General features: G+C 48.9%; 1 protein-coding gene across 5 annotated transcripts in view; it reads right to left on the bottom strand.

Moving 5' to 3' along the window:
• The window catches only part of CCDC33 (coiled-coil domain containing 33), a 169,387-nt gene that overhangs the window by 2,121 nt on the left and 139,516 nt on the right, over positions 1-27,750 (bottom strand). For all 5 annotated transcript variants that reach the window (XM_083460469.1, XM_083460471.1, XM_083460470.1 and 2 more), the window contains 9 exons: positions 20,752-20,816; positions 18,925-18,952; positions 8,117-8,312; positions 6,188-6,276; positions 5,141-5,272; positions 4,184-4,274; positions 3,109-3,236; positions 1,166-1,252; positions 917-1,036 (listed from right to left, as the gene is read on the bottom strand). In XM_083460469.1, coding sequence (XP_083316595.1) covers positions 917-1,036; positions 1,166-1,252; positions 3,109-3,236; positions 4,184-4,274; positions 5,141-5,272; positions 6,188-6,276; positions 8,117-8,312; positions 18,925-18,952; positions 20,752-20,816 — 936 coding nt within the window. The remainder of the gene's footprint in view (positions 1-916; positions 1,037-1,165; positions 1,253-3,108; positions 3,237-4,183; positions 4,275-5,140; positions 5,273-6,187; positions 6,277-8,116; positions 8,313-18,924; positions 18,953-20,751; positions 20,817-27,750) is intronic.

The following is a 27,750-nucleotide window of genomic DNA, read 5'->3' as shown; positions in this document are numbered from 1 at the left end:
TCTCTTTCCAAAATAAGTTGAGAACCAAGACACAGAAGCACCTTTTGAAATTCACACTTATTCCAATTTTTCAATGCACTTCTCCAACTGAACAGTTTTTTTACAAAAATGCATCTATTAGGGGGAAGTCCCTATAAATCTGAAAATATTGGTGAAAACAACATACAAAAATGCATTATATTAGAAGCAATTGCTTGCAAAAAATATGTATGTCAATCAAAATTGCGTACAAAGATATGTTCATTAGGAAAAATTGACCCTAAAATTGCTGGTGCATTTTCATGAGGATTTATTTGTTTATTTATTTTGCGAATTAATGCAGAAATGTGAAGAACCCAATTTAAGGGTGGAAAAATGAGAAACTAAGAGGATAGAAATTGACAGATGCTTCCATCCCAAGTTGTGATGGTCTGGATGTCAACCAATAAAGGTAAAGGGACCCCTGACCATTAGGTCCAGTCGTGGCCGACTCTGGCGTTGCGGCGCTCATCTTGCTTTATTGTCCGAGGGAGCTGGCGTACAGCTTCCGGGTCATGTGGCCAGCATGACTAAGCCGCTTCTGGCGAACCAGAGCAGCGCACGGAAACGCCGTTTACCTTCCCGCCGGAGCGGTACCTATTTATCTACTTGCACTTTGAACTGCTAGATTGGCAGGAGCAGGGACTGAGCAATGGGAGCTCACCCCGTCGCGGGGATTCGAACCGCCGACCTTCTGATCGGCAAGCCCTAGACTCTGTGGTTTAACCCACAGCACCATCAATACCTGTTGCAATTAGATCAGGAAGGAATGGAATGAACTGCTCCATCCTTTGTGAAAACGGTTAGACATAGATGTCTCCCTAAGGCCCACCCAGAAAGCCATCATAACTTGCCCCGGGAAACTCTCTTCCTGCCCACAGTTATGCTAGTTACTCACCAGCAACGTGTCCCCTAAGAGTAGAGGGGTTGGTGACAGGTCCAATCCAAGATCGCGCTCCAGAAGTCGGGTGCTGTAGTCCTGCTTCTCTCGCCCCCATTTCCTGGAAGACTCCTCCAGCTGTGGCGGAGAGGACAGACAATCCCCGTGACAAACTTGTGCACTGTTCTGGTTGCCTTGTCTCAAAAAGGATACTGTAGAGCTGGAATTCATGCCAACGGATGCGAAGGTTAAAAAGAGGCCCCTTACCTGGTACTCCAAGGCATTGATGCGAGCCTCTGCCCTCTCCAGTTTGGAAATCAAAGAGAGCTTTTCGTTGCTGTTGGAAAACGTATCCTGTAGGGCGGGGAGAGAAAGTTCTATAACACGAGAAGAGACGAAGCAGCACGAGAAAGGTAATACAGTGGTACCTTGGGTTAAGTACTAAACTTGTTGCAAAGACCCATGGAATCAGGCTGCCTGAAACATCCACTTCTCCGCATACTCAATCTCTCTTCCTTTGAAAACTTTCTGCCCAACTGCATTATTTGCCACCTGTTATTTGCTTCCACCCAGCTCTGCTCACCTGGAGATCAGCTTACAGAGGCCTCCCTCTTGCTATGTTCCCATCTCTTTTAGTGGAGGACTGTAGCTTTGTGGTGTCCTTGCATGCAGAAATTCTGGTGTCCAACCTCTGGGCAGTGGTGTAGCGTGGGTTGCCCCCTCCCCCCCACCCCATGCTACGCCACTGCCTGGGATTTCTGATCAAAAGGATCAGGTGTCAGGGAAGAGACCCAGTCACAGTAGGTTAACTATGGGCTAGTGGCAAAGAGGGCAGTCATTTTCTCCCTCACTTTTGTCTTAGTCCAGGATTAGCTAATACCATGGATACTCAAGGAATTTCTTCTTTACACTTTCTGATAATAACTGACCTAATCCACACTACTCTGGGGATCAGAAAGCAGCCTTACCTTGAATTTCACTAGGGATGAGGAAGAAAATCGGAAAGGAAATTCAGTTTGCATTTAAAGGCAATACCAAATTCAGACTTTCTAAACAATCCATAGACTGAACTGTAGCCATCCTTTGAAATTTGCACGTACCCAAAATCTGCAATGCAGTTCTCCAGCAAAGTAATGTGTAGAAAAAGGCACAATTCAAAGTGTTGGTGCTGACCTTGAAAGCCCTAAACGGCCTCGGCCAGGTATACCTGAAGGAGTGTCTCCACCCCCATCGTTCTGCCCATACACTGAGGTCCAGCGCCAAAGGTCTTCTGGCAGTTCCCTCACTGCAAGAAGTTAGGTTACAGGGAACCAGGCAAAGGGCCTTCTCGGTAGTGGCGCCTGCCCTGTGGAATGCCCTCCCATCAGATGTCAAAGAAATAAACAACTATCGGACTTTTAGAAGACATCTGAAGGCAGTCCTCTTTAGGGAAGTTCTTAATGTTTGAAGTTTTATTCTGTTTTTAGTGTTCTGTTGGAAGGCACCCAGAGTGGCTGGGGAAACCCAGCCAGATGGGCGGGGTATAAATATATTACTACTACTACTACTACTACTACTACTACTACTACTACTACTAAAGGTGCTGGTTTTCACCTTTAAAGCCCTTCACGGCCTAGGACCCTCGTACCTACGGGACTGCCTCTCCCGGTCTGCCCCACGGAGGACCTTAAGGTCCATAAATAGCAACACCCTAGAGGTCTTGGGCCCTAAGGAAGTCAGATTAGCCTCAACCAGAGCCAGGGCCTTTTCAGCCTGGTGGAACACTCTGCCTCATGAGACCAGGGCTCTGCAGGATCTGATTTCTTTCCTCAGAGCTTGTAAGACAGAGTTGTTCCACCTGGCCTTTGGCTTGGAATCAATTTAATTACCTCCCCCTCTTTCTTTTTTCCTTTCTCCTCCTATGATGAGGCTGCATTTTAATGTATTAATGTTGCATTTTAACCTTGTTTTTAAGTTGTATTCATTCAACTTGTTTGTATTATTGGTTGTTAGCCGCCCTACTATTATATACTGCATAGCAAGGTAAAATGTGAGTAAATTCAAAAGGGTATTATGCACAGGGCATCTGTCCTGATTTATTTCAACAGAGAATTATGCACAGGAGAACTGTCCTGAGTTAACCCAGGACAAATGCCCTGTTTTATTTCTGCAAGGTATTTTGTCCAGGGAAAGTACACAAGATGGATGGTTGCTGAACAGCAACATCTTACCGGTAGTGCTTGCTGCTGCAATATGATGGGGGAACGATAGTAGGAAGACTTGCCCAGTTCGTCTCGCAGCCTCATGTTCTCCATCATCAAGGTGGAGTAGAGACCCTTGGACCAGCTATCACCTGGAACTAGGGGTAAAGACAGCAGAAGATGCTCAACTAAAGGAAAGAGAAAGCTGTTGCAAAAATGAGTAGGGAGAAGCCTCTTTACATTTTCAGGGGTGCAAGCTCAACTGATTTCTACCTATGGGACCGCCTCTCCTGGTATGCCCCACGGAGGACCTTAAGGTCCATAAATAGCAACACCCCAGAGGTCCCGGGCCCTAAGGAAGTTAGATTAGCCTCAACCAGGGCCAGGGCCTTCTCAACACTGGCCCCCGGCCTGGTGGAACGCTCTGCCTCATGAGACCAGGGTCCTGCAGGATCTGATTTCTTTCCGCAGGACCTGTAAGACAGAGTTGTTCTGCCTGGCCTTTGGCTCAGAATCAGTTTGATTCCCCCCCCTTTCTTTTTCCTTTCTCCTCCTGTGATGAGGCTGCATTTTAATGTTTTAATGTTGTATTTTAATCTTGTTTTTTAAGTTGCATTTCAATCAACTTGTTTTTTATTGGTTGTTAGCTGCCCTGAGCCTGGTCTTGGCTGGGAGGGCGGGTTTAAATAAAATTTCTTCTTCTTCTTCTTCTTCTTCTTCTTCTTCTTCTTCTTCTTCTTCTTCTTCTTCTTCTTCTTCCTTATTACAAAAATATTTGTATATCACTATATCATAAAAATATATCAAAGCAGTTTCCAATAATAAAACCATAAAATGAGACACCAATCAGCCCTTGTGGACGGATGTAGTCTTAATTGCCTGGTGGAACAGAAAAGTTTTCAGCAGGTGTTTAAAAGATGGCACAGAAGCTGCCTGCTGAATCCCTAGTGGCAGAGTGTTCCCCAGGACTAAGCCAATGACACAAAAGCCTCGCTTTCTTGATGTTGCCAAATGAGCCTTGCCAATGCAGGGAACCAACTTTGAATGGCAACAAGTGCAGCAGAGATGCTGGAGATGCACAAATTGCACTCACCTGTCCACTCACCTGAGCCGAGGGGTGCTTCTGAAAACTGGGTGTCCTCTTTTGACCGCTCCTTCATCTTCCCTTCCAGCATCATCTCCATCCTCTCAATCACCTTTCAATGGAAAGAAGCACCTGGTGAGTTTACAGGAGGGGACCCTTCACTCCGCCCTAAGCTTCTGAGATACGGTTGTGATGTGCTGGTCTCCAGCAATGGGCTCAGTGCAATGCTCCCGTTCATTGCCGTAGACCAGCAGTCACATTTCATTGCAAAAGATGGAAATGGCAAGGAAGCAGCTCTGACTGAACTACTGGGCAGGAGTGCCAGTTTGGGCCCATGACCATGGGTGCCTGGGGCCGTGGCTGCCATGTAGCGTGCATGGCCCTGGCACCAAATTTTGTGGCTGCCCGGCCCCTTCATGGGGAATTTTGTGAGTGTTTGGGCACCCAGAGCCCCAGGGAGTTGGCACCTATGCTACTGGGAGAGGTTGCCTCATGGGTAAGATTTGGTATAACAGTAAGACAGACGTCCTTGGGAAACGGTGGTCTCTCCTCCAGTTGAGTTATCTAAGTAGAAGCTGAACAGGCTCAATCTCATAGGCCATTCTGTCAGCTGCCACATGATACAAGCGACCTTACAGTGACTTTCATGAGGTGGTACCAGATTCTGGGCTTAATGTTTTTATGGGGTGAGTGCCCTATAGATGGCAAGGTGTCTTACTCTACTCAGAGCTCGTCCACACATCTTTCTGTGTCACAGTTCCAGGTCTGCGCTTTAAAGCGCTGAGACCGAGTGTCTTTTTTGCCCTGGTGATTTCCCCATAGAAGCCCGCTCTTGACCGCTGAATCAGAGCAAACAGCAATCCACAGGAAACCCGAATTGCCATTTGTGCTTGGAGTCTCTCCTGAGCAGCCTCCCCAGATTCTGCCCCCAAGTCCTACAATGACGTCTTCACATTTCTCCCACTCGTCTTCCCTCACCTTTTCCTGTTTCTTCACCGCATCTTCCAGAGCATGCATCTTGGCGATCTTGGCTTGGTATTTCCTTAGCACCATTTGCTGCTGCTGGTGAGCTCGTTGCAACATCACAAGGTCCTTTTCTCGGTCATTTTTCTGGTGGTGGGAAAGGACCAAGGCCCTTGAGATGGGATGGAACCACAGACCTGATTTCTTTGGGGGTGGGGAGTGAGTGGTAGAGGCTTCTTTGTGGAGGACTCTGGACAGACCCAGACCTAGTGGGGACCGACTGATCCTCTGCTGAACAGAGGTGGAAAACCTGTGATCTTCCAGAGCTTCCTGGACTACAAATCCCATTATCCCTGATGGACAAATCTATCCAGTTCCATTTCTTTCCATTTCTCATTTTCTCAATCTCAAGTTCACTTCTCTCAATTTCTTTTTTTCAACTAAGAGAAGCACGTGTGTGCACTTTCTCCTTTGGGTATGCATTTTTTTGGTTGGATAGGTAAAGGTAAAGGTAAAGGTAAAGGGACCCCTGAACATTAGGTCCAGTCGTGACCGACTCTGGGGTTGCAGTGCTCATCTCGCTTTATTGGCTGAGGGAGCCAGCATACAGTTTCCGGGTCATGTGGCCAACATGACTAAGCCGCTTCTGGCGAACCAGAGCAGCGCACGGAAATGCCGTTTACCTTCCCGCTGGAGCAGTTCCTATTTATCTACTTGCACTTTGACGTGCTTTTGAACTGCGAGGTTGGCAGGAGCAGGGACCGAGCAACGGGAGCTCACCCCGTCACGGGGATTCGAACCGCTGACCTTCTGATCGGCATATCCTAGGTTCTGTGGTTTAACCCACAGCACCACCCGCATCCCTTTTGGTTGGATAGCTTCATTGCAAAATGCAGTGAAGTGTGAGTTTGGGAGGCTTGCAATGTCTCATTTCAAATCCTGGTTTGGGAATCAGGTAGGTTCCTATTAAAATATGGACCAAATATATCACCGCCCCCATTACTACCCACAATGCAGAGTCTCTCCAAAGCTGTGATGAATGGCAAACACAGAAGCGCTTACCCGAATCAGTTCATTCTGCAGCCTTTGAACCCGGTCCTTCATTCTGGCCATCTCCCGAGCCCCAGCACTTAGTTTCTGCTTGAGGGTTACTAAAAAGCAAAGGCAGAGCCTGGAGAAAACCCCATCCAGGGAGGACCAGGGCTCTCATACACCATGGTGGGTGCTCTGCCCAGCGGCGTAGCGTGGGTTGTCAGCACCCGGGGCAAGGCAAGTAATTTGCGCCCCCTAACCCCTAACCTGCCGCCGCTGCCAGCTACTTTTTGCTGCTGCCTGGTCTGGTGTGGTTCTCTCCCGTGCTCAGCGCTGCGCTGGGCGGCCGCTGCACTGTCCCTCCCCCAGATAGTCCCTCGCTCTCTCTCCGCACCACATGCCTGGCACCCACCCCCTCCACAGTGGGCGGTGACCCGGCGGCTCGGATCGGATTCGCACAGCCAGCACTGCAGTGAGAGAGAGTGAGTGAGCCAGGTAGGGGCAGAGAGCTGCGAGTGCGAGCCCGCCCCCCCCCCCAGATGTTGCGCCTGGTGCGGCCGGGCCCCCCTGCACCCCCCACGCTACGCCACTGGCTCTGCCTTCTGTATTGGAGGGGATTGGACAAGATTATGCTTTGGGTCCCTTCCACCCTACAGCTCTATGGTTCCATGATATGAGAGGCTTCTTGCCTTATGTGTCCGAGTTCTCAACATCAGTGAGTTGGGAAGCAGCTTTATATAGAATGAGACCATTGGACTATCTCATCTGTCACTGCCCACTCTGACTGGCAGCACTGCTCAAGGGTCTCAGCCAGAGGTGTTTCCCCCCTTTTTTTTTAATTAAAAAAACTTGATACAGCAGGGGTTGAATTTGGGACTTTCTTTGTGCAAATTGTGTGCTCTAGCTCTGAGCAATACAGAGGATGACCAGGAAAGGCGAAGAATCCCATAGATGAGAACATAAGAAGAGAGTGTTGGATTTGGCCAGTAGTCCACCAAGTCCAGCATCCCGTTCTCTTCTGCTTGGGTCAAGCTTGCAGGTTTCCCACTGACATCTGGTTTACCACTTTGAGAGCAGGAAGCTGGACTAGATGGGCCATGGACCTCATCTAGCAGAGCTCTTCTCATGGGACAGTGCTCTTGCCCTTGGGTTCCGCTTATGGGTTTCCCACGGGGCTCTGGTTGGTGTTCATACAGGGCTGTTTCAAAGCACTGATCCTCCTATGATCCTCCTTTTCAACACTGGCTCCGGCCTGGTGGAACGCTCCGTCTCATGAGACCAGGGCCCTGCAGGATCTGATTTCTTTCCACAGGGCCTGTAAGACAGAGTTGTTCCGCCTGGCCTTTGGCTTGGAATCAACTTGATCCCCTCCGCCTTTCCTTTTTCCCTTCTGTGATGGAACTGTGATTTGGGGACTTCCCTGGCTTTTTTCTGGTCCATGTAGGACCAGTTTGGATAGTTGGCCTTGGTGAAGATTTGACGTTTTCATCCCCATAAAGTTTTTGATTTGAGTTTCCACTGAAATGAGGCTACATTTAATGTTGTACCATAATCTTGTTTTTCAGTTGTGTTTTAATCAATTGTTTTTATACTTGGTGTTAGCCGCCCTGAGCCCGGTCTTGGCTGGGGAGGGCGGGGTATAAATAAAATTTATTATTACTACTATGTTAGGACCAAATTCCAGCTTGGCCGTAAACAAGGATGGGCAATCTGTCAATTGCCTGGCTACCCTTTCTGCATTTGGGATGGCCACCATCTGGTACTTAGAGGTATACTGCCTCCAACAGATGACCAGCATGCACCAATCATGACTAGTAGCCTTAGGTTTGGGGACAACACCTGAGTGGCCACCCAGTCTAGCTGCCACCCAACAAGCTCTACATCCTTCCCCCATTGGGGACCTTCACCTGTCCCCTCCTGTGTCATACGGATTGGCAGAGAAGTAGGCAATCTCCTTACATATCCTGTCAATGATTTCGGCCTTTGTCATGACGTCAGGGTCTATGTCGTGAAACAGGATGCGGCCCACATCTTCATGCATGGCGAGGTTGCGTCGCAGGGCACTGTTCTCAGACTCCAGGTTGGTGACGTGCTGGCGCAGGGACAGGATATCATCTGCCATCCTCTGCATGGCTGCATGGTAATTGTCCATCTCCTGGCAGCCATTGGAAAAGAAGAAGAATCATGACCCAGTAAAGATAGTTAGAATCCACAAATTGAACCCTGTTAGTTTTGACAGGGCCTGGTGATTATCAGCTTGTGGCAAGATGGAGGTGGGCTTTTTCCACTGGGGCCACCTGTGTTGTGGAATGTTCTCCTGCCGAAATACGAAAGACTCCCATCAGCATTGGCATCCCGCCAGCTCTTAAAGACACACTTGTTTAGACAAACGTTACCCAGAGCCTCTTATTTTCATAGGTGCTGTTTGGATGGATGGGTTTTGTTGCACATTGGAAGGGGACATTTAGGAAAGGTATAAGTGCAATTTATTCTGAACAGCAGGCGAACTTAACAGTAAACAATGTATTAACTGAAAAATGTATAATAACTAAGGGAATGAGACAGGGATGCCCTCTGTCTCCATTATTGTTTATTTTAGTATTAGAAACATTGGCATTGAGGAATTACATTAGGGAGTAAAGTGTATAAGTTAAAAGCATTTGCAGACGACCTGGTTATAACTGAGGAAGAACCCTTGGAAAATATACCAAGGGTAAAAAAGATAGATAAATTTGGACAAGAAGCAGGTTTCAAGCTTGAAAAAAATAAAACAAAAGCGTTATTGAAGAATACGTCAGAATAAATGGAAAATGAATTTAAGCAAAAAACAGATTTAGTGGTAGTAAAGAATGTAAAATATCTAGGGATATGGTTAACAAATAGAAACATTACAGTGGTACCCCGCAAGACGAACGCCTCGCGAGACGAAAAACTCGCAAAACGAAAGGTTTTTTCGTTTTCGAGTTGCCTCGCAAGACAAATTTCCCTATGGGCTTGCTTCGCAAAACGAAGCTTGCCCCGGGGACAGCGGGTCTTCTCTTTTGAAGCAAGGGGCTGCGGGGAGATCGCTTCTCCCGGTGCTCCGAAGCGGGGTGGGGGGGCGGGAACACCTGCCCCAGCCACCCCGCTTCGGAATGCTGCTCCGAAGCGGGGTGGGGGGCGGGAACACCTGCCCCAGCCGCCGGGCTTCGTAGCGCTGCTGCGAAGCCAGGGGGGGCGGGAACACCTGCCCCAGCCACCCTGCTTCGGAACGCTGCTCCGAAGCGGGGTGGGGGGGCGGGAACACCTGCCCCAGCCGCCGGGCTTCGTAGCGCTGCTGCGAAGCCGGGCGGGGGGCGGGAACACCTGCCCCAGCCACCCCACTTCGGAACGCTGCTCCGAAGCGGGGTGGGGGGGCGGGAACACCTGCCCCAGCCGCCGGGCTTCGTAGTGCTGCTGCGAAGCCGGGTGGGGGGGCAGGAACACCTGCCCCAGCCGCCGGGCTTCGTAGCGCTGCTGTGAAGCCGGGCGGGGGGCGGGAACACCTGCCCCAGCCACCCCGCTTCGGAACGCTGCTCCGAAGCGGGGTGGGGGGGGCGGGAACACCTGCCCCAGCCGCTGGGCTTCGTAGCGCTGCTGCGAAGCCGGGCGGGGGGGCGGGAACGCCTTCTGAAGGCGGGCGGGGGGCGAAAGTCTTTGTCCCCCCTGCCTGCCTTCCCAGGGGCTTTTAAATCGCCCCGGACAGCGGAGAAGTCCTCCGCTGTCCCGGGGCGATTTTAAAATGCCGTCCGCCAGCATTTTAAGATCGCCCGGACAGCGGAGAAGTCCTCCGCTGTCCCAGGGTTTTTTAAAATGTTGAGGGTGGGAAGAAAAGCCCTTGTCCCCCCCCCCCCCAGCCTTCAGAAGAGGTCCGGGGACAGACTGTCCCCGGACCTGGTCTGAAGGCGGTTTCCCTAGGAACGCATTAATTGATTTTCAATGCATTCCTATGGGAAACCGTGCATCGCAAGACGAAAAAACCGCAAGACGAAGAGACTTGCGGAACGAATTAATTTCGTCTTGCGAGGCACCACTGTAATATTTTTAAAGATCATTTTACATAAAGTGTGGAATGGAATTAAAAGGGCTATGGAGATATGGGGAAGGATGAATTTAACATCGTGGGGAAGGATCTCAGTGATTAAAATTGATTTTCTTACAATGTGGTTCAGGAATCCCTTGTGTATTTTTACTTTCTCATACCATGGATAAGCATGCCAACCATATATGTTATCATGTCCTTCTAAATCCAGTATATCCATATTCTTTAATTGTACCCATTCCTGCATCTAGCAAAGGCAAGATGCTTCATAATATAATTTCAGGTCCTGCAGTGAGAACCCCCTCTTTGTTTTTTTATCCATTAATAATTTATATTTTATTCTGGGCTCCCCCCCCCCACCAGACAAATTAAAAAATATATTTTTTCTATTGTTTGAAATGTTCTGCTCCTCTGATTATGGGTATTGATTCAAACAAAAATAGCATTCTTGGCAATATGTTCACAAATAAATAAATAAATAAATAAATAAATAAACATGAAAGAGAATTGGCCTATGTACAAAGATCTGTTAACAGAGGTGGAAAATAAATTGAAGGTAAAAGAGTATGGAGAAATAAGCCACTTGTTAACAGATTGGTTACAATACCACCAACTAAATGACATATTCAGAAGTGATAAGGAAAAAGGCCTTGGGAAGGAATTCTCAAAGTATGAAAAAGAACTGTTGGAGAATAATGAAAAATTATTATAAAAAATGTATAAACTACTGTTGGAATGGGAGGTGAAAGATGAGGAGGTTAAAGATGTAATGATAAAATGGGCAAAGGATTTGGGATATAATATCCCACTTGAGTCATGGGGAAAGCTGTGGAAAGAGGATTTGAAATTTACGACGTGTAGTACATTGAAAGAATATTATATGCATGATGATGTATCGCTGGTATTTAACTCCAGTAAAGATTGCAAAGATGTATAAAATTCCTCCAAAATATGTTGTAAATGTAAAGATAATGAAGGCACTTTTTTCACATGTGGTGGATTTGCAAAAAGGCAAAAGACTTATGGGAAATGATAGATAATGAATAAAAAAAAATGTTTAAGATAACTTTACATAAAAAACCAGAAGCCTTTTTGCTTGGAATAATGGGGGAAGAAATACCAAAGAATGTAAAGAGACTATTTATGTACTCTAGATTGTTATTTGCCCCAAAGTGGAAAGATGGTGTACCAACAAAGGAAGAATGGACAAACAAGATGATAGACTTTGCCGAAATGGCAAAATGTACCGTGAAGATCAGGCATCAAGATGAGAAGAAATTCAAGCAAGATTGGATAAAATTGATAGATTATGTTAAAGAACACTGTAAATATGTTAAAACATTAGCAGGATTGGTGTAGCATTTATGAGATAATTGGATATCTTAGATTAAAAAAGAATTGAAAAGTAATTACATGCAAGGGGAAGAAATGTAAAAAAAATTGCACCCCGCCAAACGGGCACCCCGCCATACTCGCTCTAGCCGTCTGAGGTCCCGCTTCATTTTCCGGAGCTCCTCGGTAAACCAGGGAGCCCGGTTTCTGCGGGGTTGCAGAGGGCGCTTAGGTGCGATCTCATCGATGGCTGCCAGGAGCTGGGTATTCCAGCCCTCAACAAGCTCAGTCAATGAGTCGCCAGGGAGAGCAAGGTCCCGCAAGGCTTGGCGGAATCTATCAGGGTCCATCAGCCTCCGCGGGCGAGCCCAAATCAGCTCGCCACCTAAGCAGGGTGGGGGTGGAAAGTCAATCCTGGCTTTCAGAGCGTAGTGATCAGACCATGGCACCTTCATCGAAGGAAACATGATCACATCTATACCTACGCCAAAGATCAAATCCAGCGTGTGGCCTGCTTGATGTGTGGGGCCCAAAACAAACTGGGAGAGCCCTAGTGTCGCCATGGAAGACACCAGGTCCAGAGCCTGTGAGGAGGGGGTGGCGTCAGCATGGATGTTAAAGTCCCCCAATACCAATAGGTTAGGGAACTCCAAGGCCCAGCTGGCCACCGCCTCCAATAGGCCTGACAGGGTGGCTGCTGGTGCGCTAGGTGGCCGGTACACCAGCCAGACAGCCAAGCTCTCCTTGGAGCCCCACATTAGGCCAACACATTCAATGCCAGGGATCGATGGTGATGGTAGAGCCCTGAAAGGACAATCTTCCCGGATTAATAATGCCACCCCTCCCCCCTGGCCCACAGTCCGCGACTGGTGGAGGACGGAGAAACCCGGGGGCGCCATCTCTCGTAAGGTTAACTGTTGCCCCTTCGCGCACCCAGGTCTCCGTCACACAAGCCAGGTCGACCCCCTGCGAGGTGAAGAAATCTTGCAGGGTGGCGGTTTTATTGCCTATAGACCTGGCATTGCACAGCACCAGTGACGGAGGTGAGACTGGGGAGCACGGCTGTTGCACTCAGGGCCTGCTCGTGGGCTCCCCAGAGGCATCCAGCTGGCCACTATGAGAACAAGACAAGCATGTGGCCTGATCTAGCTGTAGGGCTCGTCCTATGTTTTCATGAGGTAAGCAATCGAAAAAGGATTCTCCTCCCCAACCCCCTCTAACCTTGGCCAGATTGCACACGCCAACTTCCTCCTGTGTCAGATCGACAGCTGTTTTGGTTCAGCGAGATCCTGCCCGGCAGTAGGAGAGTGACCTTGCCTGCTTGTTCCAAGCCGCACTGCTCTCCCTCTTCTCTCCCTCCCGCTTGTCTCTCAGCAAAAAGGCAAGTGGTTTGCACACAGAAAGGTCAGCAGAATTGCAGCAGAGGGCCTTGTCCTCCCGCCCACACAGCACAAGATGCTTTCCCAATCACCTGCAGCTTTTCTCCGAATGAAGATAGTGACCCATCCGGCTATAGAAAGCACTTAGGCGCAAAAGCAGATATGAGAGAGGCAAAGTGCAAGCTTTGTGTTCTTACACAGATCCCAAATGTTGGTGCCGGAAATTGAGATCCTCCTGGAAGCATTTTTGCTAGGGATAACAGGGGATGAATTAAAAAAGGAAGACTACAAACTATTCATGTACGCAACGACCGCTGCTAGAATCTTAGTGGCTCAGAAATGGAAATCCCAATAAATCCCAACTTTAATGGAGTGGCAGACAAAAATGTTTGAATACGTAGAATTGGCGAAACTGACTTATAAGATTCGGAACCAAAAAGAAGCAAAGTTCGAGAAGGATTGGAGTAAATTTGTTGAATATATACGGAGTAATTGTAAGAATTTAAAAACTGTAGCAGGATTAATGCAAATCTTGTGATGTGGATGGAGTGTAAATAAGAAACTGTAAGAAAAGATTTGAGACATGGAAACCGTTGAAGGGATGGAAGGAAGTTTGGGCGCAATAAGGTGCAGGGTAAATAAGAAGACATACAATTTTTTTAATGTCAGAGTATTTGTTTCATTTGTTGTTGTTACAAAAAAGCAATAAAAAGTATTGGGGGGGGGATCCTCCTGGATTAGAATAAATTCCAAATTGGCCCTAAATAGGGACGGACAAGTCTGTCAATGTTCTAATTTTCCCAGCCTTAAGTTCAGATCTCCACATCACTTGGCAAGCTCATCAGCAAATTTCTGCTAATATGCACATGTTTTTATGCAATTTTGCCATATACACACATTTAAGCAAATCATTTTCCCCTAACGTGACACATTTTTAAAGGTTTTCCCATGCCAACACATGCATTTTTAAGGCACACCTCACCTTAGTATATGCACTTTGAAACACACTTTGGCTGAAGAACTGCACTGCAAAATTGGGGAAGTGTGAATGTTGAAGTATGGCTGTGTTTTGATTCACATATTGTTTTGGAAAGTGAGAAGAAGAAGAAGAAGAAGAAGAAGAAGAAGAAGAAGAAGAAGAAGAAGAAGAAGAATTTAATTGCACTTATTTGTTGCTTTTCTTTTATAAAAGGTAACCTGTAGTGGGTATGAGTTACTCGTGCGTAAGCTGGTGCCTTTCTCGGTTAATTTCCCTTGTTAAACCTTTCTGACTGCGCAGCCCCTTCTTCCCGTGGCTGCCTCAGTCACTGGCAGAATCCGCCAGTGGGCGTTTCTTGAACCTCTTCCAGCATAAAAGTTGTTTGACACCCAGTCTCCTCCTCCTCTCACTGCGCGGGAGTCTTCTGCGCAGGGTAGGCGTGGGTAGCGGAGGACCTGGGCTCTCCTCACTGATGTCCAGTGAAGAGTCCCTGAGCCCTCTCTCCACTTCCCCCGTCTGCCCCCCTTTATCCCTGGTGTTGCACCGATTGGCTTCCCCCTCTACTGAGCTGTTTCTCCCCCTGCTGCTGGGTCCTTCGCCAGCATCATCTGAGAGCCTTCCCTTCGCCTCTCGCTCCGATGTCAGTTCCCTGACACAACCCAAAGCAACTTACAAAATAGCATAAAGATTAAAACCAGCATGAAACAAAAATAAAAACCAAAAACCACATTCATTCATATCAAAGGCAGGTCTAACACATTCTGGCCCATGAAAGAGGGCACAAATAGCTAAACCCCTCAAAATTAAGGGCCAAAAGTCTGGGTAAAGAGAAGCGTTTTCCATGCTGCCTTAAAGGAGATAGTGAAGGTACGTGCCTCTCTGAGGGGCCAGCACTGAAAAGGCCCATTCTCATGTCTCCGTCCTCTGCACTTGCCGTGGAGGGAGCGCACAGACAAGGGCCTCAGATGCCAAATCCGGGGTCCAGGCTAGTTCATGTGGGGAGAGGCAGTCCTTATAGTACCAGAGTCCTGAGATATGTAAGGCCTTATGGGTCAAAACCAGCCCTTTGATCTGAGCTGAGAAACTAACTGGCAGTCAGTGCAGCTGTACCAGAATTGCTTTAACATGCTTGGACTGCCCTGCCCTGGTCAGCACTCTGGCTACAGAATTCTGCACTAGCTGTCATCTCTGAACTGTTTTCAAAGGCAGCCCTATGCCCAATGCATTGCAGTAATTGATCCTGGCGGTCGCCAGAGCATAGACAACTAAAGTTAAGCGACCCCTGTCCAAATAGAGACGCAGCTGGGCCACTAGTCATAGTTAAGGCAATCTGTGCCACCGAGGCTACCTGAGCCTCAAGTGACAGGAGGAGTCCCCCCAAAACGACTAATTAGGCTGCTTTCCCCATGCCTCACACTAAATAGCATCCAAATTTCCTGCCAGGCAAATGCTTCTGTTGGGGCAGATCAAGCAAATGTGAGCAGCAGTTTCCCTTGGCAGTGGGGGTGAGAGGGCACTTGGGGACGGGGGTGGCCATGACAGAGTTGCCTCCACGCCAAACTGCTGACCTCACAGGCACCTGGCCTTGCCCCAGCTTTCAATGGGATGCCAAGAGATAAGCTTGGTTTGTTTGTTTGCAGAACAGGGAGATTGACTGCCTGGAATTCTGGAGAGGGGGAGAATGCCTGTCCTTCTGACGGGTGACGAGGAAGCCTGCTGGAAATCACTGCGCACGGCAGTATCCTGATATGACTCACGGCCCAGGCATCAGAGCTGAAGGCCTCAGCCCCCCGGCAGGGGAATGGATGGGTGCCCAGTAGGGTGCTTTCTTAAAGGATAAAGGTAAAGGTACCCCTAAGGGACGTGGGTGGCGCTGTGGGTTAAACCACAGAGCCTAGGACTTGCTGATCAGAAGGTTCCCTCGGCCTATAGAGGGTTGTCTGTGACTGGACCTAATTGTTAAAAGGTAAAGGGACCCCTGACCATTAGGTCCAGTCGTGGCCGACTCTGGGGTTGTGGCGCTCATCTCGCTTTATTGGCTGAGGGAGCCGGCGTACAGCTTCCGAGTCTTGTGGCCAGCATGACTAAGCCACTTCTGGCGAACTAGAGCAGTGCACGGAAACACTGTTTACCTTCCCGCCGGAGTGGTACCTATTTATCTACTTGCACTTTGAAGTGCTTTTGAACTGCTAGGTGGGCAGGAGCTGGGACCGAGCAACGGGAGGTCACCCTGTCGCGGGGATTCGAACTGCTGACCTTCCAATCAGCAAGCCCTAAGCTCTGTGGTTTAGACCACAGCGCCACCTGTGTCCCTAGGGTGCTTGCTTACAGGCTGCCAAATGCAGAGGAAAGAGTTGTAGGAAGAGCCTGCAGGATCAGGCCAGTGACCCATCTAGTCCAGCACCCTGTTCTCACAGTGGCCAACCAGATGCCTGTGGCAAACCCATAAGGAGAATCTGGGCACAAGAAGAAGAAGAAGAAGAGTTTGGATTTGATATCCCGCTTTATCACTATCCTAGGGAGTCTCAAAGCGGCTAACAATCTCCTTTCCCTTCCTCCCCCACAACAAACACTCTGTGAGGTGAGTGAGGCTGAGAGACTTCACAGAAGTGTGACTGGTCCAAGGTCACCCAGCAGCTGCATATGGAGGAACGGAGACGCGAACCCGGTTCCCCAGATTACGAGTCTATCGCTCTTAACCACTACACCACACTGGCTCTCTCACTCCCTGTAGTTTCCAGAAGCATTTAGTGCCTCCGACTATAGAGGCAGAGCAAAGCCATCAGTGCTAGTGGCCTTCAAAATCTCCTCCTCCATGAAATGGCACCTCTTCAGACAACACATAGCTCCTTTACAATTCCCAGCACCCTTAACAAACTACAGTTTCCAGGATTCCTGGAAGGGGATGCCATGTGCTCTGAATGTATGGTGTGCTTTAAATATGCTTTTTTAAAAAATGCATTGTTTTAAAAGTTTGGTGTTTGGGAGGAAAAGTGGGATAGAAATTTAATACCAACCCTAATACCCATCAGTCCCTGACAGTATGGCCAAAGGACAGTGAGTTGTAGCATGGGAACATTGGGAAGGCTTATTTATTAGCTGTCTAGGGCGTTTCTGCAAATCTACTTCTTTGCTGCAGAGGGCAGCATCTTTCTTTTAATAGATTTGTTTTAAAAAGCTTCCAATAGCTTCACGTTCTCCCAAAGATTTCCAGAGCATAGGCACATCGCACACAACACAGCACAACTCAACACAATCTTCCCTGTATTCTTTTCAGCGCCTGCTAAAAAAATTCTTGTTTAGACAAACCTACCCAGATGCTTAGAAAGTTGATGTGAATTTCAACCTGTTTTAGCATTTAAACTTGGGGTAGATTTTCAACTGTTGTTATATTTCCCCCCTTGATTTTATTGTTTTATCTTTTAGTAAACCCCTCTTGGGGCTGGGGGTGGATGGGAACACACTGCCTTTGCTTGTAGGTAGTGCCAAGATGCGGCTATCTTCAAATATCTGAAGGGCTGCCACGTGGAGGGTGGGGCCGGCTTGTTTTCTGCTACTCTGTGGGGAGGATCCAAATGGATCCAAATGATAAGAAAGGAGATTCTAGATAAACACCAGGAAGAACTTTCTGGTGGTAGAGCCATTTAACAGTAGAATGAACCAGTGGCGTAGCGTGGGTTGTCAAGCACCCGGGGCAAGGCAAGTAATTTGCGCTCCCTAACCCGGGGCAAGGCAAGTAATTAGCGCCCCCTAACCCTTAACCTGCCGCTGTTGCCAGCTTCTTCTTGCTGCTGCCTGGGCTGGGGTATTTACGGTAAGGTAGCCACGGCGGCGGCGGCGGGTCCGTGTCAGGTGATCTGAGGCGAGTTGCCGCTGGCACTGCCGCCCAAACGACGCCGCTTGCCCGGAGGAGGAGGAGGGCAGAGAGGCGAGGAAAATGCAACATGGCCCAGCAGCTGCAGCAGCAACGGCGGCGGCGGCGCTGTGAGGAGGGGCTGCCTGGCGCGCCCTCTGCGGCCCTGATGCGCGGGGACCGCCACCAGCGCTGAGAGCCGCTGCCAGCTCGTCGGTTCCGCGAGACATGGGGCTCTGCTACAGCCTGCGCCCGAGGCTCTTCGGCGACTCTGGAGGTGGCGAGCGCCCCCCCAGATGTTGCGCCCGGTGCGGCCGGCCCCCCCTGCACCCCCCACGCTACGCCACTGGAATGAACTCCCTCAAAAGGTGGTGGACTCTCCTTCCTAGGAGGTTTTTAAGCAGAGGTTGGGTGGCCATCTGCCAGGGATGCTTTAGGTTGCTGAATTGCAGGAAGTTGGGCTAGAGGACCCGCTGGGTTCCTACCCCCTCTACAATTCTATGATTCTAGGAAGTGCCATAACTCTGTCCAAATGTTATCCTATTTAACCAAACAGAGTCTGCGCCTGTAAGCAGTCTGTTCATAGGTTGTGAGTGATGTCATATCATCAATCCATTGATTAAAGGGTAATAATAATAATAATAATAATAATAATAATAATAATAATAATATATTTATACTCCACCCATCTGGCTGGGTTTCCCCAGCTACTCTGGGCTGCTTCCAACAAAATATTAAAAATGCAATAAAACATCAGCCATTAAAAACTTCCCTAAACAGGGATGCCTTCAGATGTCTTCTAAAAGTCAGAAAGTTGTTTATTTCCTTGACATCTGATGGGAGGGCGTTCCACAGGGTGGGTGTCCCTACCCAGTTGGTCCAACATCAGTACACCTGTTTCCAGCCAACTTTTCCATATTACCATCTTTTTTTGCAATTCTTATCATGGGGTTCCCCCACAAAGTAAGGTTAGCATGTGAAAATGGATCAAATTTATTTTTATTGTTGAACCTAATGGGCCCCATCTGGCAAAATGGGTCATTTGTTACAAAACAGATAGACACCTGCTGCTTCACCTCAGCCCTCTGCATTCATTTACTGCACCTTCCCAACCCCACCCTTCCTACAAGCATAAAATGAACAGGAATCCTTTAGATCTCTTACCGGATCTGGGACCTCCTCGACGATCGGCCTGCCAAAGGCAGAACAAGGTATAAGTCAGTACTGGGAATATCTTCCTTGGGCCTTCCCAGTGAAGGCATCATTTGTATGGCGGAAACTCTGTGACGGAGGCAGGCGGATTGTGGCCTTCCACGCTCACAGAGGCTAAGGAATTATCTGACTCCAGAACCCTGACATTTGGACCAGGAATGTGCATTTTACAATGAACAACACACCTGGGGGCTAACACCTGTCCTGGGGGTGGGGCACTCAGCAAGGAAGTGGCCAATCTGGATGGGAAGAACATTCTAGATCAGGGCCCTGAAGCTTCCCCTCCTGCTTCAGAAATAAAACAACCAACCTCCTCTTCTTCTTCTTCCTAAAACACACTAAAAAGTGTGTTTTAAAGTGTGTTTGGCCCACAACTCTCAGTTGGGGCTGTGACAAAGATACAACCCAGGTAAAGGTAAAGGTAAAGGGACCCCTGACCATTAGGTCTAGTCGCGGACGACTCTGGGGTTGCGGCGCTCATCTCGTTTCACTGGCTGAGGGAGCCGGAGTACAGCTTCCGGGTCATGTGGCCAGCAGGACTAAGCCGCTTCTAGTGAACCAGAGCAGCACACGAAAACGCCGTTTACCTTCCTGCCAGAGCGGTACCTATTTATCTACTTGCACTTTGATGTGCTTTTGAACTGCTAGGTGGGCAGGAGCTGGGACCGAGCAACGGGAGCTCACCCGTCGCGGGGATTCAGACTGCCAACCTTCTGATCGGCAAGTCCTAGGCTCTGTGGTTTAACCCACAGTGCCACCCGCATCCCTAGAGATGGGCAAATACAAACGACTCTCCATTTACACGGGGGTTACGTTCTGAACCTCCCTGCACACCAGTGAAATGGGGAGTCACCTGTATCAGCTCAGCTTTGCTGGTCCACAGAGCCGCATGATCCGGAGCTGATGTGCAGGAAAGCAGCCACAGCTGCGCTTCCCAGCATGTCAGCTGTTAGATGGGAAGGCCTCCTTCTTGCGAGGAGACCCCTCCACAGAGCCCGAAGAGGATGCCCTCTTTGGGCTCTGGGGAGGATCACATCGTGAGCCAGGAGTGCTCCCCATTTCCGGGATCCACTTCCGGTTTCCCTGTACCACACATGTGCACGATCATGTGCAAATAGAGCGCACGCCAATGGGGAGTAGCCTCTATGTCATTTTTTGTTTCTGTCAGTTTCTCATTTCCCTGCCTTTCCACACCAGTTCATAGCTGTCAGCTTTCAGATTTGAAAATAAGGGATCAGCAGCCTCGAAAATAAGAGATCAGCAGCCTCACCTGTCCCGAGGACAGTCCACGGGATATCTAACAATCCGGGATAGCAGTGGGAAGCAGTGGGAAACGGCGCTGGAATAAGGGAATTTCCCGCAAAAAAAGGGAAGGTTGACAGCTATGCACCAGTTTGCATTTAAAAATAAGTTCCTCATCAAAATGCATCAACATTTTAGTGCAAATTTACCCTAATTTTTGCAAAACCATTTTTACTGATATAATGCATTTTTGTATGTCATTTCACTAATTTATGCATTTAAATTCTCAATTTGCCCCTGCGTATGCGTTTTTGTACACATTACTGGGCTGGAGAATTGCACTTCAAAATCTGAAGAATGTGCAGGTTTTGAAGGACGGCTCTGCTTTGGTTCTCAGATTCTTTGTGTGTGATTTGAGTGAGTTTGCCCTTAAATGGAGATGGATTGGATTGCCCCTCCCCCTTTTCCTAGACCCAGGTTCTTTGCAAGTCATTGGGAAGCAGGTTGCCCTCCTGTCAATTCAGCGGCCCACCCTACCTGGGACGCTTCTCTGGCAGAATCTCCATCACAGCATCGTGGGGCGGCAACTCATCTGGGTTTATCTGCGAGACAGAAGACAGCCACTAAAGAAAACAGTCAGGTAAAGGCTACTGTCACCCACACCCCTGACCCTTATTACTCAGAACACAGTGGAGGCCCAAAGTGGCAGCCGTCAGTGTGGTGCCTTGCTACATTCCCCCCCCCCGCAGCAGTTGTGCTTTATTTGTTTGTTTGTTTGTACAGTGGTACCTTGGGATGCAAACGGGATCCATTTCGGAGCCCCGTTCGCATCCTGAACAGAACGTAAAATGCGACAGCGCGTCTGCACGTGCGCAGGTCGCGTTTTGCCGCTTCTGTGCATGTGTGTGACGTCATTTTGAGTGTCTGCGCATGCGGCGAAACCCAGAAGTAACGCGTTCCGTCACTTCCGGGTTGCTGCGGAGAGCAACCCAAAAGCGCTGAACCTGAAGCACATTCAATCCGAGGTATGACTATATCTGTATACCTCTATATCATTTTAAAAAAAGTCAAACTGCTTTACAGCAACAAAAACATACAATACAGTGGTACCTCGGGTTACAGACGCTTCAGGTTACAGACTCTGCTAACCCAGAAATAGTACTTTGGGTTAAGAACTTTGCTTCAGGATGAGAACAGAAATGGTGCGGCGGCGGGCAGCAGCAGCAGGAGGCCCCATTAGCTAAAGTGGTACCTCAGGTTAAGAACAGTTTCAGGTTAAGAATGGACCTCCAGAACGAATTAAGTTCTTAACCCGAAATACCACTGTAATACCATAAAAAGCCATATAGAAAGTTCAAAACAAATATCAGTTAAACATGGCAGAGAGTCCTAGTCTTAATTGCCAGCTCAGGCCTGTTTTCAGTAAGCGTTTAAAAGTTGGCACAGAAGGACCTGCTGAATCTCTAGGGCAGGGGTCAGCAACCTTTTTCAGCCGTGGGCCGGTCCACCGTTCCTCAGACCATGTGGTTTTATATATATATATATATATATATATATATATATATATATATATGAGAACCAATTCCTATGCTCCACAAATAACGCAGAGATGCATTTTTAATAAAAGCACACAGTCTACTCATGTAAAAACACACTGATTCCCAGACCGTTGCCTACCCCTGTTCTAGTGGCAGACAGTTCCACAGGACTGGGCCAATGACACTAAAGGCTCTATTGCTCATTGTTGTCAAACAAGTCTCACTACGCCACCTGCAAGTGATCTGGGTGACCAAGATGGGGGTATAAGGGTTTAGGCAGTCCCTGGGGTATCCTGGACCTAAGTTGTTAAGGGCTTTGTAAATTAATACAAGGACCCTGAACCTGGCTTGGTAGCAGGTGGCTGGCAGTTTTGCAGCACTTTGGTCTGGTTGTGTGCTGATGGCAGTTGGCAGATGGCTGCCATCCCATCCCCAGAATCTCAGGGAATTGTTGTGCTTTCCTCCCACTTTTCCTCCGAGGAATTTGAGGCAGCTTATATGGTTCTTTCCCCTCCCTCCTGCTCCCTCAACAGACCTGTGAGGTCGATCAGACAGAGAGATTGTGACTGCTGCAAGGTCACCTAGGCCTCTTCTTCACTATACCGCTAAAGCAGGATCCTACCACTTTATGAACAGGAATGGCTGGGAGCTGTAGTTTGAGGGTGCTGAGGGTTGTTTCCTGATTCCCTTCACAGAGCTACAGTTCTCAAAGTGGTTTTACAGTAAATCGCTCTTCACAGGGAAGCTGCATGAGGTGGGTAAATCCTTGCACCAACAGAACCAGAGACTTAAGTGCCACTTTGGATACAAGCAAATAGTAATAACAACAATAATTAATAATGTCATTTCAACCCAGCTGAAATATACTCAGAGTCTCAAAGTGATTTCATGCTCTTTATTCAGCTCATAGTGGTGAGGAGGAATGAATGAAAGTCCCCTCACAGTATCTGCTTTATATACATTATTTACACAATGGGCTGCACATGATTGGCTAATTCCGGAATTCTACTGTAAGCCAATCAGGTTGTGGATTCACTTCTATCTGGAGCAGGATTGGGTGGTTCCTGCCAACCAATCATACTGCTGCATTGTTCTAGGACCAATCAGACTGCTGCATTCTGAATCCTATTGTTCTAGGACCAATCAGACTGCTGCAATTTGGATCCTATTGTTCTAGGACCAATCAGACTGCTGCAGTTTGGATCCTATTCAACTCAGTACATAACACCAGCACTCACAGGAATCCATTTCTCCCTTTCTATGCTCTGCTTATCCATCCATTTATCAGTCTATCATCCATCATCCATCAGTAGAAAGACACTTGATCATCTAGTTACTTTGGAACTCCCTGCCTATTGATATCAACCAGGCGCCTTTGCTGTCCTCGTTTTGGTACCTGCTAAAAACACCCTTGTTTAGACCAGCCCATCCTGAGAAAGTTGATGTGAATGAATTTTAATCTGTTTTCATATTTAACTTTTCTACGTTTTAAAGAATTGTGTCAATTTTTTCTTGTTTTCTTGTTTTAACTTTTTGTAAACCGTTTCGATGGTGTTTTTTTAAAAAACAATCAAATAGTATATAAATATTATTAAATAAACAAACAAATAATCCTCAGTGTCATGCTAAATTAAACCAAATCCCCTTTGCTGTTACTGCAAATACAGCCCCTACAAGGAAGGGCATGTAACACTAATTCACACTAAATGAATGTGAAGGTAGACAGCAACAGACTTGCAGGGTGGGACAGGCTCTCACTATACAGTGGTACCTCAGGTTACATACGCTTCAGGTTACAGACGCATCAGGTTACAGACTCCGCTAACCCAGAAATAGTGCTTCAGGTTAAGAACTTTGCTTCAGGATGAGAACAGAAATTGTGCTCCGGCGGCACGGCGGCAGCAGGAGGCCCCATTAGCTAAAGTGGTGCTTCAGGTTAAGAACAGTTTCAGGTTAAGAACGGACCTCCAGAACGAATTAAGTACTTAACCCGAGGTACCACTGTATATGACAAATCAGAGGGAAGCAACTACAGAGCTCAGCCAGATTTCCTCTCATGGAAATACATAGGATTGCAGTAGAAATGGTTTGTTCAGCCCCAGCCGCAAAGTCAAAGAATGTAAGGATTCTTCTTCCTCCTCCTGCAGCCCCAAATACTCACTGTTGCAGAGAAGGGGCGGTAATATAGTGCCATCTGAGTGCTTTGGATGTGCCTCATGCCATCCCATGGGGGGCAGAAATAAAAAGTTCCTCTGGCAGAGATCAGATTAACAAGCCTCTCCACTGGTTGCCAGGCGCCTGTCAATCCAAACAGCAACCTCCAGAGGGACGGCACAAACTCCGGAACCGCAAAGCAAACAGGTGTGCTCACCTGTCCTCCCGGAAGAGGCTCCAAAGGGCTTTGCATCACATCTGCCGGCTCCATCGCCAACAGAATCAAGTGCTAATGGGACGCAATGCCAGCTGGACCCTAAACTGCATGAGGGCAAGCCACAACTCTCCTGGGGCCAGGTCAGGTGTTGGCACCTGATTGCAGAGGTGGCCTGCTGCCCAGCTCACACCAGAAGCTGCCGTTGCTACAACACAACTCCTTGTAGCAACCAGGGTGTCAAATCTCCTTTGCCACACACAGGGACACAAATGCAGCACCTGTTGAATGTTGGGGTTTTTTCCCCCACAGTTGTTAAAGGCACAGGTGCCTTGGCAGAAAGCAGAAAGGACTACAGAAAGCAGAAAGGATGCGGGTGGTGCTGTGGGTTAAACCACAGAGCCTAGGGCTTGCAGATCAGAAGATTGGCAGATCAAATCCCCATGACAGGGTGAGCTCCCGTTTTTCGGTCCCTGCTCCTGCCAACCTAGCAGGCTCTTCTTATGTTCTTAAGTGCTTCTGGACAACTTTGAATAGGCATGGCTCCCTCCCCAAAGCATCGTGGGAGCTGTATTTGGTCCAGGTGCTGAGAGTTGATGGGAGACTCCCTATTCCCTTCACAGAGCTACAATTCCCCGACTTCCCTGGGAAGAAGGAGGATTGCCAGTTAAACCACTTCGGTGGTACAGCAGGGCTTTGACTGTATGGTGGGGGCTGTGGCCCCTGACTGGCCTGGCCTCCATGGGTAGCAGAGCCCCATTGCAGTGGCATAGCATGGGGGGTGCAGGGGGGGCTTGCCGCACCGGGTGCAACATCTGGGGGGGGCGCGCTCCACGGGTTAGGGGGCGCAAATTACTTGCCTTGCCCCGGGTGCTGACAACCCACGCTACGCCACTGCCCCATTGTGTTTCCCGACCCCTGCCAGCCGACCCCAAAAGCCAACCTTAGCTCTCTTTGTCCTTCTCTCTGACTCAGCGTCAGGCTCCTCTAGAGATGACAGAGGGAGGTATCAGTCCCTCACCCCCTGCTGCTTAGATGCTGAGCACCAAAGCCTTTTGCTGCCTCAGCACCTTTCTCTGCCATGCACTCTGCTTCTCATGTTTCAAAGGCTCAATTAGGTTCTGAGGCTCCTCAGCTTTTAAACGTCTCCCTCCGTGACCTTCCTGGGAACACCTCACATCTCCTTGGGCATCAGCTTGGTCTGTTTTGCTGCATCCTTCCTAGATCTGTCTATGGGGGGAGAGATTTGGCACGGTTTGCATCGTCCGCTGTGTCTTCTTTCAGCAGCCAAAATGACCTTGTGCTGGCGATCCGCTGCTTTCATTTCCCCTGTAAAGTTGCATGCGTCTACTTTGGGAAGGAATGTTGGGAGCTGCCTTCCACCGAATCAGGACATTTGTCTGTCTAGCTCAGTGCTGGCCACACTGTCGGGCAGCGCAGCTAAGGCTCTCTGGGGTTTCAGTCTCTCTCAGCCCAACCTGGAGATGCCATTACAGTGGTACCTCGGGTTATATACGCTTCAGGTTACACACGCTTCAGGTTACAGACTCCGCTAACCCAGAAATAGTACGTCAGGTTGAGAACTTTACCTCAGGATGAGAACAGGAATTGTGCGCCAGCAGCGTGGTGGCAGCGTGAGGCCCCATTAGCTAAAGTGGCGCTTCAGGTTAAGAACAGTTTCAGGTTAAGAATGGACCTCTGGAACAAATTAAGTACCAATGTAGTGGAGACTGAACATGTGCAGAACATGCTCTGCAACTGAGCTATGGTGGTTCTTCTTTGGGGAAGCGACAGCCTTCAAGACATTTTTATTTGTGGCATTTCTATCCAAGACACTCAAGGCGATGTGCATGCTTCTCCCCATTTCCTCACGGAGTCCCCACAACAACCCTGTGAGGTAAGCTAGCCTGAGAGGCATTGGCTTGCCCAAAGTCACACCCAGTGTGCTTTAAGGCTGTGATGGACAGCCGAGCCAGACCTGAGTCTGAAGAAGAAGAAGAAGAGTTTGGATTTGATATCCCGCTTTATCACTACCTGAAGGAGTCTCAAAGCGGCTAACATTCGCCTTCCCCTTCCTTCCCCACAACAAACACTCTGTGAGGTGCGTGGGGCTGAGAGACTTCAAAGAAGTGTGACCAGCCCAAGGTCACCGAGCAGCTGCATGTGGAGGAGCGGGGAAGCGAACCCGGTTCACCAGATTACGAGTCTACTGCTCTTGACCACTACACTCATACTGGTGATGCAGCCCCTCAGAAGTCCCCCCAAGAGGGCTGGAGCCTCTCTCTGATTGGCTACCAAGAAAGCCAGCCGGAGGGGGGTGGGGCCACTGGCAGAGGGAGAAGAGTGGAGCGCATCGCCCCCAGCAGCGCGATCCCGGAAGGGTGCCATTGTGGCTGCCCCTCCGCCTGTGTTTGGGTGCCATGCCCCTGCAGGTGGCGCACCCTGCCCCCAGGGCGTGCGCCATGCCCCCAGGATGCACGCCCCGCTCCTGCGGGCGGCGTGCCCCACCCCAGGATGTGTACCAGCCCCACTCCTGCCTGCTCTCCACCCCCCAGTGCCGGAGCATAAAGCTCCGCCACTGGGAGCAGCCAGCACTTTCCTGCCATGCGCTTTAGACCAGGGGTCAGCAACCTTTTTCAGCCGTGGGCCAGGCCACCGTCCCTCAGACCATGTGATGGGCCGGACTATATTTTGGGCGGCGGGGGGGGGGGGAATGAACGAATTCCTATGCCCCACAAATAACCCAGAGATGCATTTTAAATAAAAACACACATTCTACTCATGTAAAAACACCAGGCAAGACCCACAAATAACCCAGAGATGCATTTTAAATAAAAGCACACATTCTACTCAGGTAAAAACACGCTGATTCCCGGACTGTCTGCGAGCCAGATTGAGAAGGCGATTGGGCCGCATCCGGCCCCCGGGCCTTAGTTTGCCTACCCCTGCTTTTGACCCAACCAGTTACATTTCCTCTGCTATCTATTTCATTTATTTACTGCATTTATATCCAACCTTTCCCTCCACAGAGCTCAAGGTGGCATATATGGTTCTCCCACCTCCTCATTGAACCCCCACAACAATCCTGTGAGGTAGGACAGGCTGAAGGGCAAGAGTGACCGGCCCCCGAGGTTGCAGCCCGTGGAGCGGAGACTTGAACCCTGGTCTCTCTCAGCTCATAGTCCATCACTCTGTCCATGACACCACCCCTGGCTCTCTGCTAGATTTAATAGGTCAAGTGGGACCAATTAAGGTCAAGGGGGCACACTGCTGGGTGCAGAATTTAGGCCCTTGACCGGACCCTCAGAGACAGGGCACAGAGGAGAGAGACAGAGGCAGAGATATACCATATTTTTTGCTCTATAAGACTCACTTTTTCCCTCCTAAAAAGTAAGGGGAAATGTGTGTGCGTCTTATGGAGCGAATGCAAGCTGCCCAGCTATCCCAGAAGCCAGAACAGCAAGAGGGATCGCTGCTTTCGCTGCGCAGCAATCCCTCTTGCTGTTCTGGCTTCTGGGATTCAGAATATTTTTTTTCTGGTTTTCCTCCTCCAAAAACTAGGTGGTCTGGTGCGTCTTATGGAGCGAAAAATACAGTGCTTTGCTGCTCATCAACTCTGTCATCCTGTCA

The sequence above is a fragment of the Podarcis liolepis genome, assembly GCF_965112155.1.
Source record: "Podarcis liolepis genome assembly, chromosome: 9".
NCBI classification, from domain to species: Eukaryota; Metazoa; Chordata; class Lepidosauria; order Squamata; family Lacertidae; genus Podarcis; species Podarcis liolepis.
The sequence above is the reverse complement of the archived record's forward strand: the minus strand, read 5'-3'. Positions and strand labels throughout refer to the sequence as shown.